This window comes from Rhineura floridana, chromosome 9, assembly GCF_030035675.1.
Source record: "Rhineura floridana isolate rRhiFlo1 chromosome 9, rRhiFlo1.hap2, whole genome shotgun sequence".
NCBI classification, from domain to species: domain Eukaryota; kingdom Metazoa; phylum Chordata; class Lepidosauria; order Squamata; family Rhineuridae; genus Rhineura; species Rhineura floridana.
In genome coordinates, this window is record NC_084488.1 from 95641838 (window position 1) to 95654980 (window position 13143).

At 43.4% G+C, this 13143-nt stretch overlaps 1 protein-coding gene across 2 annotated transcripts in view; it reads left to right on the forward strand.

Moving 5' to 3' along the window:
* The window catches only part of MANBA (mannosidase beta), a 91592-nt gene that overhangs the window by 3125 nt on the left and 75324 nt on the right, over positions 1-13143 (forward strand). Inside the window, exon 2 of one of the 2 annotated variants that reach the window (XM_061585547.1) lies at positions 12548-12642. The exons of the other annotated variant lie outside the window; for it this stretch is intronic. Coding sequence (XP_061441531.1) covers positions 12548-12642 — 95 coding nt within the window. The remainder of the gene's footprint in view (positions 1-12547; positions 12643-13143) is intronic. 2 annotated transcript variants of the gene reach the window in all.

Below are 13143 nucleotides of genomic sequence, written 5' to 3' on the forward strand. Positions count from 1 at the left end.
GATGGACATGCATGTGTGAACTAGCGAAGAGGATTAAAAGGGGACTTGAGGATCATACAGACCCTTTCCATTGAAAATGTTCCTTACATATTAGCCCACACAACCAAATATAGTCTGTTAGCGTTGAAATATTTCTTTAAAACTTCTGTTTGTCTTAGCCCTATTGAAATGAGTGGGAGCAGCTCAGCGAAACAAAGCCACTATCCTGTTTTTGCAGGGTTGCCATTAGTTTTATTGGGACTTGTGCAGGTGAACATCTTGGCAGTGGGTGTTGCAGCCAGAAGCCAGCAACAAGCAACAACCAAGATGAGGAATACATTTGATTAAAACAGTGGTACTCATGGGAAACTAGCTGAAAAACAGCGGCCAAACAATCTGATCTGCAGCCCTTAGTATGGCGATCCAATAGACCCGAGTGAAGTAAAATGGGTCTTTCAAACTGTTATGGTCTCTCTTCTCGCTGCTCCCCTCTGAAGAAAACCTTTTAAAAGCTTCAGCCTTTGTCTCTTGTATCCAGTATTCCGTTATGGCCATGTATGATCATAATATTTTCAGATGATTTAGTACAGAGGTGAGTAGTCTATGAGCCTTGGACCAATTTCATGTAGCCCTCAGCTTTATTTCACGTGGGTGACCAGGAGGAGAAAAATGGGGGAGAGGAGGGGTTGGCAGAGTGAGAGAGGAAAAAGAGGTTGGTAGAGCAAGAGAGAGAAAAGGGGGTGACAGAGAAAAGGGGTGGTTGCACCCAATTTCGCCTCACCCCATCTGCTTTAGACTCTGGCCCTATCCACAGTTTTGGCTCCTGACAGATTATCCCTGAGGGAATATGGCCCTTAACGGAAAAAATGTGGCTTACCCCTGATTGTTTTTGGCTGTCCTGCTTTTTCCTCTGCATGTAGTGTGCATCAAAAGCACAGGGGAGAAGAGATAAATATAACTGGAACCACATGCATTGTAGGCCTAATTCTTACACAGATGATCAACCTATGACTGGACTCTTCCACTTCAGACTGTAGGTGGAAACTCGCATGATTGAATGCTCTTCCATATATCTATATAAGTTCCCACCACAAAGAAAAGTAGATGTCTTCTCGAAAAGCCTTCTCCCCTCCCTGGCATTTTCATTTTCTCTGTGCAGAACCTTTTCATTTCATTTGAGCTCCCATCTGCAGCTGTTCGGTCCAAGCCCAGGTTTACAAAAAAATTACATGCTGTGAAGAGAGAGAGAGATATATAGTACTAAACATATGTTATATAATCAGATGTATACCAAGGGATGTTCTTAAATAAAACATTTATGCATTTATTCTTCATTTGAAAAAATAAAAATCAAGCATTTTTACTTCATTTTGTTTTTTAAAATCACTTTAAGAATTTTTTTTAAATGCTGCATGACTTGGCATAGCACCAAGATTTAGTTTGCCTAAATTTGCACGTTGCCATTCTGATGGTTGTAATGTGAGTGTATTCCATTGTATTTCTGCAGGTGCTGCTAAGTGTTGCACTAACGTTATTGAGTTGTTCAAGGTTAATGGAAGAAATGACTCACAGTCCAGCAGTTATGTCAGTATTTAAAAGCTGTTTTTCAGGAAATGGCAGCCAGTGATTCCATTGGGATGCTACAATTTGCTCATGTTTATTTAAAGTGTCCCAATCCAGCTTGAGCAATCAGTGTGTGGAAATGTTCTTTTAAATGAGCCTGATGTGCTGAGAGTCTGTACATGGAAAGGGAAAAAAAAGCTGACATCTTAGTGATGCAGTACCTGAATTAACCGTTTGATGCACTGTCTCACTCACTTCTTTATCGAGCAACCTTGTACTGATCAACTGGCGGTGCAGTGGCAGCCTTCTGCCATATTCACACAATCCCTGGAGCCAGGCTACAGAACAGGGGTGGAGAACCTTTTTCAGGCCAAGGGCCACATTCCCTCATGGACAACCTTCTGAGGGCTGCCTGCCAGTCAAGGGTGTGTGTGGCCAGAGAGAAAATTGGGTTGAACCACAGATGATACTCTTATCTTTGTATAGTAGGCTACATGACAGCCATGCAAAAGTTAGCTGTTTCTACGCATATATGCATCTCTCCAGCCAGACAAGCAAGAGACACGATCCCAATTTAAGGAGACATTCCAGACAGACTGAAGTACTCAAGGAGGGTTTGGAGTGGTGCAAATGAGGGGTGTGGCTTGGAGAAAAGGGTGGACCTGGGGAGTCTCCCCAGCACTTAATAGAGGGCTGTGCTCAGCTCCTCAGGCCTCATGTCCTCCACCCCAATAGAAGGTGCAGTAGCGCTAAACACATCAAACACATGTGCAAAGGAAAAACAAATTTGGTGACCTACATACATTCAATAAACTAAACAGATTTGTGTATTTTGCAGTGTATTAAAAAATCTGCTAGTGATGGGAATGTGTCAGGCATCGCACATTATGCTCCTTGGCTTTGCAGGATGTTGGATTTGCCTGCATCTTATGCTCATACTGTCCCTCATTGCTGTTTTATTCTGTCTCTATCTTCCAGAGTCACTTCCAGAACTTGATCACAGTCTTTTCTCACTGGATGTACCCCACAAAGTCACAACAACCAGGGGTGGCTGATGGCTCCATGTCAGTGGGGTAGTGAAATCCACTCTGCAGTTTAATCTGAACTTTAAAAGAGCTGTCCAAGGTGCTGAACCAAGTTCAGGCTAAACCTTGGAGCGGCTTCCACTCCCCCACTGACATGGTGACACTAGCCACCACTGACAGCACCGTCTTCTTCCTTACTAGTCACTATTCCTTCTCCTTTTCTCTCTGCCCCAACTGCCACCTTCCCAACATTCTGTTTCCCTTGGTAACAGCGGCCAAGACTGCTCAGAGCCATCTCACCCCCAAGCAGTAAAGTTTTTACTTATCCTCTGTTTTCTTCAGGAAACTAGCCTTATGAAATATGTTCGAATCAAAACAGAAACATTAAACAAATATCACAAAACCTGGATATGCATATCTCATCTGCCACACAGAGCACTATAACCCTGTCTTCTAACTGTTGGAAATTCTGCTCAACTTCCCCTTTGGCTTCTGAGACTTCATTTAAAAGCTGTTGGTACAAGTCTCAAATTTTAGCTGAGCTCAGTGACGGCAATGGTTCTGGACAACTCTTTGAATGTATGGTTTCCAGAGCTAGGGGAGAGCTAAAACTGCCCCACTGCCCCATGTGATGCGCCAATAGGATTGCAGTTTAAAACATCTCCCTGAGCAGCAAAGGGTTCCCATGTAGTGGACTAGCTCGGTCCAACCAGGCTAACCATTGGTTCTCCTTTACATAGAATGGGGAACCCGTGGCACTGTAGAAGTTGTTGAACTCCCATCAGCTCCAGCCAGCATGATTGATGGTCAGGGATAGTCTAACAGAGGTTGACAACCTTTTTAGACCAGAAGGCACATTTTGAAACTTGAGAGTCACAAAATGGCTGTCTCAGGCATGGCATAGAACAAAATGGCTGCTATGAGGGGGTGGCATAATACAAAATTAGAGAGTACAGTCATTGTTCTGTCTCTGCCACAGTCACTTCCAAAGCTTGAGAGAAAAAGATAGAAGCAGGAAAGGTGCACTAAAAGGGAGGGCAAAATAGCAGCTCTTTAGGACCCCAGTGTTGCATGATGTCCTAATAACTCACTTATTAATCACAGCTCTGACTTCACTGATTGGCTAATAACACTTGACAGGCAGGAGCAGTTAGACCGGCTCATTCATATAAATCACTTAGAAGGATACCTGCACATTTTGCTCCATAACTTTCTTTCAAAGAAGGCTACTGAGTTACTTTTTTCAAAAAATGAAAGCTCAGATTGTAGGTTACCGAACTGGGGACTGAAGACTTTTGTGGGTGTCATGGAGCTCGTGGGCAACGGGTTAGTGACCACTGCCATAAAACATGTGAATTGGCATACTCACTGTACTATTCCATCCTGATTCTGGCTAGAATTCATGTGCCCAGTGGAAATATTCAGTTTCTATGGACATAGGATCATCTGTGGCAAGACTAATAGGCTAGTGATTTTCTGTCCTCTTTCTTCACTGTTGAAGCTATGGCCAGGTCTATATGAAAGCTAGAATATGGTGGGTACTCAGAAAAGCTGCTAGGTATGATATTGGTTGCAGAACTCAACTTCTTAAGGACTCACGTTATTATTAATTTATAAATAATTACATATCTTTGGTAATTCTAGTTGCACAAAGATGTGCTTCAACACATGAAGGTTAATTCTGAGAAGTCAGAGGAGCTGCTGAATTTTAAGGTTTCCAAAGGTTTGAGAGCAGGGCTTTAGGGTCCTTGCGTAGCTCTTTACCTATCCACATAATTAGCAGAGGGAGAATATATTATCCACAGCACACTGCGGAATAAAACTTGCAAAATAGGAGACTATGCAAATTCTTGATTTGTATAATTTACACTCTTACACTTTTACACTCCAGCTATAGCACACTGGAAAGTCATCCTCTTAGGAACCAGGTGCCTCCTGTTGCATGTCACCAGTTCAGCGGCGCAGGGAGTGCGCCAGGTGGGAGGCTATGGAACAGAAGAGGAGTGTTCCTCTTCAGTCCAGAGAGTTGGCCTTTTGAGGCTATGAAGTTCTTCACAAAGGGGTAGAGCCTAGAAGTAGTCTGGAGACAACTTATAAAAAGGCCTCAGTCTGGTCCCAACCTTTGTTGAAGCAAGTTGCTCACCAGGAGCTATCTGTGGTCCTGGCACCTTGATGCATTTTCTGTGGGATCTAGCATTGAACCAGATCATGACAGATTTTACCTCACAGCAACTGCCAGCTACTTTGATAACTGCTCATAACTGCACCATGGTATCTTTTATCTATTGGTATTGACCGCACAACAGGCATTCAGTTCTTTTCGCTGAGGTGGCACTGTAATGTTTTAGTGAAGCAAATCATTTTCTTGGAAATGATAGGTACTTTAGGACACCACTTTATGAATAGTAGGTAGCCTAACATCTGATGATGTACCCCAGTGGTGGGGAACCTCCAGCTCGCAGGCCTAATTAGGCCCAGCAGGAGTCCTAATTTGGCCGATGAAGCCATTTTTCTCTAGCCACATCAGGGAAAGACATGGCTGCAAAGAAATGATTGGGAGCTTAAAGTGTGCTGCTGATTGTTCCTTCACAAGCAGGGCTCCCTCTCAGTACCATATAGCTGATCAATGCTAACAGGGAGCCTTACTGGGACCAGCTATCAGGAACTCCCTAGTACAGCCATTGTTTTCTCAGGGCTGATCAGCTGATGGGTGCTGGGTGCCACTCTTCTGATGGCTGTTTGCAAGTGCTTCAAAGCAGATGGTTCTCAGTGCCTATCAGCTGATTGACGCTGACAAGTGTCCTTTTTCAAGTAATTATGACATCAGGTCATTGACAGATGGACAGCCCCGCTCACCCATCAGGAAAGGCTAACAATCCCCCCCCCCCCAATTGTGGGTAGTCTGCAGAAATTAATGCCCTGTATTTTTTAATTTTTAATTTAATTAAATGTATATCCATCCTTCCTCCCAATTAAGCATGAATTGTATGATATGAAAAATAAGTGCTTTATGAACATTCCTTGAAAACAAGTGAGATCTGCAACTAAATGTTGCAGTGAGGAGTATTTCTGTTCAGGTTTCCAGCTATTCCCTCCCCCTGCCCAGTTTTCCATTTTCTGTCCCATCCCCACAGTCAATCAGTATTCTGTGTCCACTCAGTTGTTACTGGGCTGTTCTTGGGTTCCCATCTCTTTGAAATGAAATGGACTGCCCTCAAGTTGATCCCGACTTAATAGCTACCCTGTGAATAGGGTTTTCATGGTAAGCGGTATTCAGAGGGGGTTTGCCATTGCCTCCCTCTGAGGCTAGTCCTCCCCAGCTGGCTAGGGCCTGCTCAGCTTGCCACAGCTGCACAAGCCAGTCCCTTGTCCGCATCTGCCAGCTGGGGGGCAACTGGGCTCCTTGGGACTATGCAGCTTGCCCACGGCTGCACAGGTGGCAGGGCACATGACCCCTGAGCCACTCCCTGTGGGGGTGATCTTTAGCTGGTAGGGATTTGAAATCATAGAATCTGGACTCCCAGCCAGGCTTTCCTCCCCACTATGCCATACCAGCTGTGACTCCCATTTCTTTAGCCCCGCCTTAAAGTTTTTTGTATTTCTGCAAACATGTGGTTTCCCCCCAGTCCTACTGATGTCTCCCTCGTGTGCGTGGGTGACACTATTTTGGGTACATAAAGACATACACTCAGAAAATGTGTTCGCTATTATCATAAATATTATTAATGTGGTCTACTTGCTCTCTGCTTATGCCACCCATCAGCCTACATTTTCCAGTTTGGTCTGGGGTTGGGTGGGTGTTCCACTTTGTGGTTTGGGGCTTAGGCTGGATGGCCATTCTGTTCCTACCAGCTTCATGACTCCGTGATTTAAAGCAGCCTTTCCTATTCTTGACCTGCTGTTTTTCTGAATTAAATTTGGAAGAAAAGAGTGGGAAGATGCATACCCAGAGCAGCCAATTGCTCTTGCAGAGATGAAAGGCAGGTCATCCTGACCTGTCTGTGTATTGGATGGTGCAGTTCCCTCCTGATACAGACACACCGAAGGATTTACCTGCTATAATAGAGGTTTTTTTTGAAAGAGGCATGCCTGGAATCTCACATGAGCTTTTAATATTTTGTTTTCTTTTGGCAAAATTATATACTAATTCACTAATAGGCAAAAACCCTTGTGGTTTAAGAACATACCTATAGCCAACATATATATCTGTCAAATTTTAAAAAGCGGGGAAATTGGGCTGCTATAGTGAATGCACATGGGGAGCAGGAGACCTGACTTCCTCTCAGATATTGGACTGCCCTACAAATTTGTCAAAATACAAACACAATTTGGGTTGGTCTTTCACAGTCCAATCCACTTCTTGTGTAGCTTGGAAGAATTTGGTAACATGTGCCTCTGAGCATATGGTGAGTGGTGGCAATACCTGCCATCCAAAGATGGAGAATTACATTTTTGTATGTTTGTTGGTGTTCTTCTTACTTTGCTTCATTCCCGTGTTACTATTGTTTTTACAGAGAATCTAATCTAGAAAATTTTATTTCTCTCATTATTCATCCTAGAAACCTGTGTTTATTTTCATTAATTTCAAAGCCTTTTTATTGGTCAATGTCATATGGTGTTGAAGACAGCATTTTGTGTTTCAAACTGGAGGTTATGCTCTATTTCTGTTTTGGGGTGCTTTAACAGTTGAATCTGAAACTCTAGTTTGATGTAAAATCAGACCAATTACAACATATTGCTACTTAAGCAATGACTCTAGCTGTTAGAAAAAACAAACTTGGCCTGCCCAAGATGTATGTGTTCAGCCTGTTATACTTAAACTACTCTACTTAAGGAAAGGTGGGCATGGTCAATTAAAAACAGAGAACACCTAGAACTTTGCTAGAATATATTTCACCTCCCACTGTTTTATATTGTGCAAACTGAGACACTCCTGATGTCCACTGGAGACTATTCTGCAGAACAGTCAGTGCCATTATTCCACAATTGTTTTTGGAGTGTTGTAAAGTGTTGCTGTATTTCACATATTCACAGAAACAGAAGCAAAAGAGAACTATTTACTATGGAAACTTCACTAAAACGGCAAAGTAAATTAAACGTATTTAATGTGACTATCTGAACTATATCAACTGTTTTAATATTGTTGCTTCCTCCCTGCTAAAACAAGATCAGCACAGCAGATGTCTTGTTTCTGTTCTTTGAGCTGATTGCAGTTGTTGCCACCATTCACCATATGTTCAGAGGCACATGTTACCAAATTCTTCCAAGCTACACAAGAAGTGGGTTGGTCTGTGAAAGACCAACCCAAATTGTGTTTGTATTTTGACAAATTTGTAGGGCAGTCCAATATCTCAGAGAGGAAGTCGGGTCTCCTGCTCCCCTGGTGCATTCACTTTAGCTGCCCAATTTTTCTGCTTTTAAAAGTTTGATAGAAATATCTGTTGGCTATAGGTACATTCTTAAACTGCAAGGTTTTTTGCCTATCAGTAAATTTCTCTGCTTTTTAATCCTGGAGGTAAGAAATGGGATCCTGTGCAAGTTTGCTGAGAATGGATTGATCATTTGCATGCTTATTGAGTTCAGTGGGATTTACTTCCCTGCAATCATGCTTAGGATAGGTGAAACTGACCACGGGATGGGGAGGGGAGGAGGGGGATGGAAGCAGACAGGAGGGGGAGGAAGAGGGCAGATGTGGTCATTTGCATGTTTATTGAGTTCAGTGGTATTTACTCCTGTGCAATCATGCTTAGGATAGGGAAAACTGACCATGGGGAAGGAGGCCTGGAGTGGACAGGGGAGGAGGAAGAAGAGGGGAAGAGAGGGAGAAGGGAGGAGGAAGGGAGAGGAGAGGGGAAGGAGGGGAAAGGCAGGTCTGATCATTTGCATGCTTATTGAGTTCAGTGGGATTTACTCCTGTGCAATCATGGCTAGGATAGGTAAAACTGACCATGGGGGAGGAGGAGGGGAGAGGGGAGCAGAAGGAGTGGGAGGGGGAAGGAGAGGATTGGAAAGGGAGGGGAAGGAAGGGATTGGAAGGGGAGGTGGCTGAAGGAAGGGGGAGGGAAGGGGCAAAAGGGAGGTGATGGGAGGGTGGAAGAGGGGAGGGCAGGTTTGATCATTTGCAGGCTTATTGAGTTCAGTGGGATCATGATTAGGATAGGTAAAACTGACCATGGGGGAGGGGGAGGGCAGAGGGGAGGGGAAGGAGAAGGAGGGGAGTGGGAGGGAGTGGGAGGGGAAAGGAGGGGTGAAGGATTTACTTCTGTGCAATCCTTCTAGGTGCAATTGACCTGGGGGAGGGGCAGGGAAGGTAGGAGGAGGGCAAGAAGGGGAGGGTGAGGGGAGGAGATTGGATGGGTGGGCACTGGGCAGAGGGGAAGCCCCTTTCCTTTCCAAAAGGAAAACATTCTGAACAGTATCATTGTTTTTTCAGGGTTTCCCCCACCTTTTTATTCTACAGCAGGCACATGTAGCTTCCCACCCAAATTTAAACCAAAGCTGTCCCTGGCCACATCTACACCAGACTTAGACAGTCATGGCTTCTCCCTAAGAATCCTGGGAAGAGTAGTTAGTGAAGGGTATTGAGAGTTGCTAGGAGATGCCCTGTTCCCCTCATAGAGCTTCAATCAGAGCGGCTGACTGTTAAACCACTCTGGCCACTGGAGCTCTGTCAGGGGAATAGGAGTCTCCTCTTAGCATCTTTCACAACCTACACTTCCCAGGATTCTTTGGGGGAAGCTATCACTGTCTAAAGTGAAATAAAGGTCTGGTGTGGGTGTTGCCCCCTGATTAGGCAAGCCCAGCAGCTGTGAGTCTGGCTTTTAGAACGCTGACAGTTGGTTCTTACTGAGCATACCTGAAGATTATAATAGACTTCAATGTAAAATTTGTTAAATAAATTAAAAATTAGCCAGAAGATGAAGGTCAGAGTATGGGACAAGGTCAGTAATAGGATTACAGGTACTCTGTGAACATGGCTGATTTTGAATTAATTCCAACAGATTATGTGAACTCTGACAGAAAAAGAGTCCAAAAGGGGTCTGTTTTCTCTCTCTCTCATTTTACATTTTGAACTCTTGATTCTCTCTGACTGTTTTGTGTATCGCCATGAAAATTTAAAGGGTTGTTAAGCAAGCGTTTCTGAGTTCAGTACTATATGTTTTGTAAGGTTTTGTTTTGAAATGAGCTTATGGGAAGCATCAGAATGGCATGGGGGTATTTTCAATTTAACTTTGAGGAATGTGAAAAATCCATGCAGGCTATAGTATACAGCCACTTTTGTGGCTGTATAAATACCTCAGTTAACAAAGTACATGTATTTCTGGACATTACTTGTTTAACAGAAACTTTGGTACCAGAAGTAGGAATAACATGGAAATACTAGGGATAGGTTCCTACACCACAAAAAAGAAGAGCAGTTCAACATATTTTAGCAAACTGTGTATTAAAAACAATATGCATGTCTGAAACGAAAGAATCAGGTCAGGTAAGCCTTGCATACAGGCCACTTGAAGGCTTCTTCCAAAATGAAGCACTGTTTACTGCGGAGATGCCTACGCTACCTGGCAAGGAGCGCTATTCCAGCCACACGTGAGGGAGCCACCCGCAGCAGCTGCAGTCCAGTAGAAAAGGAGCCACATTTTGACAATGTCAGAGTGTGTGCCCCCCCAACCCAGAACAGACTTTGTTCTCCTTTGTTAAAAGGAGCTCCTTTCCTGGAGGATTTGTTAACTGAGGTATTACCATAGACTGCTTTTCAACAATTGTCCTCAAAGTGGGTATTTTATGGCACACTAGTGATTCTCTTTTTTTGCCTGGCACACAGTTTTGGGAATGAATGATCTAAAACCTTTCCCTGCCCTTTAACTTTCAAAAAATAAAGATTACTATGCACAATCCCCTTGCTCCTGTGAATGAAACAGCTATAGATACAATTAAATATTAACTTGCTATGCAGACAACACTGAAAATAACCCAAACACACACCCGCACACAAACACACACACGGTGGCGAATGAACTCTGCTTATTCCCTGCAGTGCTAAATATTCCTGTAAAGGATTATATTTAGCACTGGCTCACTAAAATATACATCGTGCTCTCACATATGTGGTCTGGCAAGAGGTTTTCTCCCCCTTCCCCTTTTGTTCTAAATGGTAGGCTGTCTTCATGAAATGCTGTTAGGCAAAAGTTGTACATGGCTGCTTTCAAAGGACCCCAGACTTCTAATTTCTGATGCTGTCTTAATAAGGATAATAACTTGGGACCAACCAGGTGTGTATTCCCCAACTGTTGCTTTATTAACGCAACCGAAACCTTTAGGCTTTGATAAGGGAAATAGTTTATTTAATACTTGGTTTTTTGAGTCCACTTCTGTGCAAGACTGAGAGAATACTCTGGTGGGAGTTCAGGCGGAAAAGTGAGGGGGGGGGAAACCTTAGCAGACATTCCACAGACGTCTAGTACCATTTCATGGGCATGAATCAACAAGCTGTGTACAAGCCTGATAAAACCTACTGGTAATAAGGAAGCTGCCTATTTTGGACCATGTTTTTAATGTGAGAAAAGAATCCTTACCTTGAAATATTTTATCCATTAAAAAAAGGCAACCATAAACCCAGGAATCTACTGTTTGTGGCTGGCCTTGCTAGCCAAGCCAAAAAGTTGTTGTCACCAGGTTCCTTCCCGTTGGTGGATCATGGATGGAGGCAAGAACCCCTGCTCGAAGAATCCCCACCAATCTTTCCTGTAGGAAAAGCAGATGGGGAACATTCTGGCTTCAGTAGATGCTCAGCGAAGAAGCATGGAGTCCCGCTACTGAGCATCAGCTGTAGGGGAAAGGCTGCAGCTCGGTGGTAGAGCAACTGCTTTGCATGCAGAAGGTCCCAGGTTCGATCTCTGGCATCTCCAGGTGGGGCAGGGAAAGACCCCTGGAGAACTGTTGCTAGTCATTGTAAACCAGGAATGGGGAACCTGTGGGCCTCCAGATGTTGCAGGACTATAACCCCCATCATCTCTGACCATTGGCCATACTGGGTGTGGCTGATGGGAATCCAACAACTTCTGGAGGGGCGCAAGTTCCCCTTTCCTGGTGTAGACAACGCTAGTTAGATGGACCAGTGGTCTGACTTGGGAACATTGGAAGCTGTCTTATACTGTAAGGAGTTTCCCCTCCTTGCTTCGCTTTTCTTCAGGAATGAGAGGTGGGAAGCATGCTTACACCTCCCAGCTTTCCTCCCAAACTTGGCACTAGGGATGGGGTGAGGATCACCACAAAGCTGCTGAGACAATCTCCTTGAAGCTACCCGGATGATCCCCGCCCACTGTAGTAGCTTCAGAGTTGGGAGAAAGATTTTTTGCTCACCAGAGGGCAATGCCATACTCTCAATGGAAAGTGTAGCAAGTGTAATTGTCAAAGCCTGCATAAAAGCCATCATTTAGGTCTTACTTAACAAAGGGAATTGCTTTTTTATTGTAGTATTATTGTTATTATATTTTAATATCCCGTTCAGTAAGCTGAAGGCTGAAAAGTGGTATAAGCATTAACTTTAATAAGTAATAAAATGATTACTTTAAGGCTTGTCATTTCATGACTTCTTTACTGGACGCAGATGGAGGGGCCCCTTTTCCTTTTACCCAGGAGTGCGGAATCTTTGGCCTTCCAGATGTTACTGAACTACAACTCCCATCAGGCCTAACAAGCTTTGTCCATAGCAAAGGATGATGGGAGTTGTAGTTCAGCAATATCTGACTGGTCAAAGGTTCCCCACACCTGCTTTTACCAATGCAGAGTGTAAGAGTGAAGGCAACTATAGTGTCTACTGGGCACAGGAGTCACTTCATCTTTTATTTCTTCATGGATAGTCATTTTTATTTTTGGAACCCCAATGCTTGTATCATTAGTGTGTTTATGTAATGTTTTTGCATTGGTTGCTTTTTAACAAGCAGTTTTTTTGTTTCTTTTCTGTGGTCAATCAATAGGATCCTTATTATAGATTTAATGACCTGGCCTACACATGGATCTCCTTGGATAACTGGACATACAGCAGAAATTTCAAAACTCCTTTTGATGCCAGGTATGAGAATAACACTTCACAAACTTGCAGCATTACCATTTATCTTTAAGCATAAAAAAAGCAGTAGTAGAGGATATAGATCCCTTCTTCTTTGCAGACTTGGAAGTATGGTTACAGTGGGAAAAACATCTGGCACCAGACATATCACCATTAATCCTATCTTGGCATCACTCCCTGTTCTATAATAATGCTAGGTCTCAGCATTTTAAAAAATGGAAAGAAGTGGGTCTCTACTGCTTACAATCTATGAGGATCAAAAACCTTTGTTTGGTCCCCAGTTGGTCTCTAAATTAGGACATGGGCATTATAATTGGCTCCTAATACATCAAATTCACATTTTATTACTAATACAATGGTACAAATGCAAGCAACACATAATCTTATCCCCTTTGAGTTTGTAGTCTGGATCATGCCCCCAAACTCAAAGGGGATACTATCTATAATATACAAGCTGTTGTGTAATTTTCACATGGGAAACCTTCAGGTTCTAAAGCATCTATG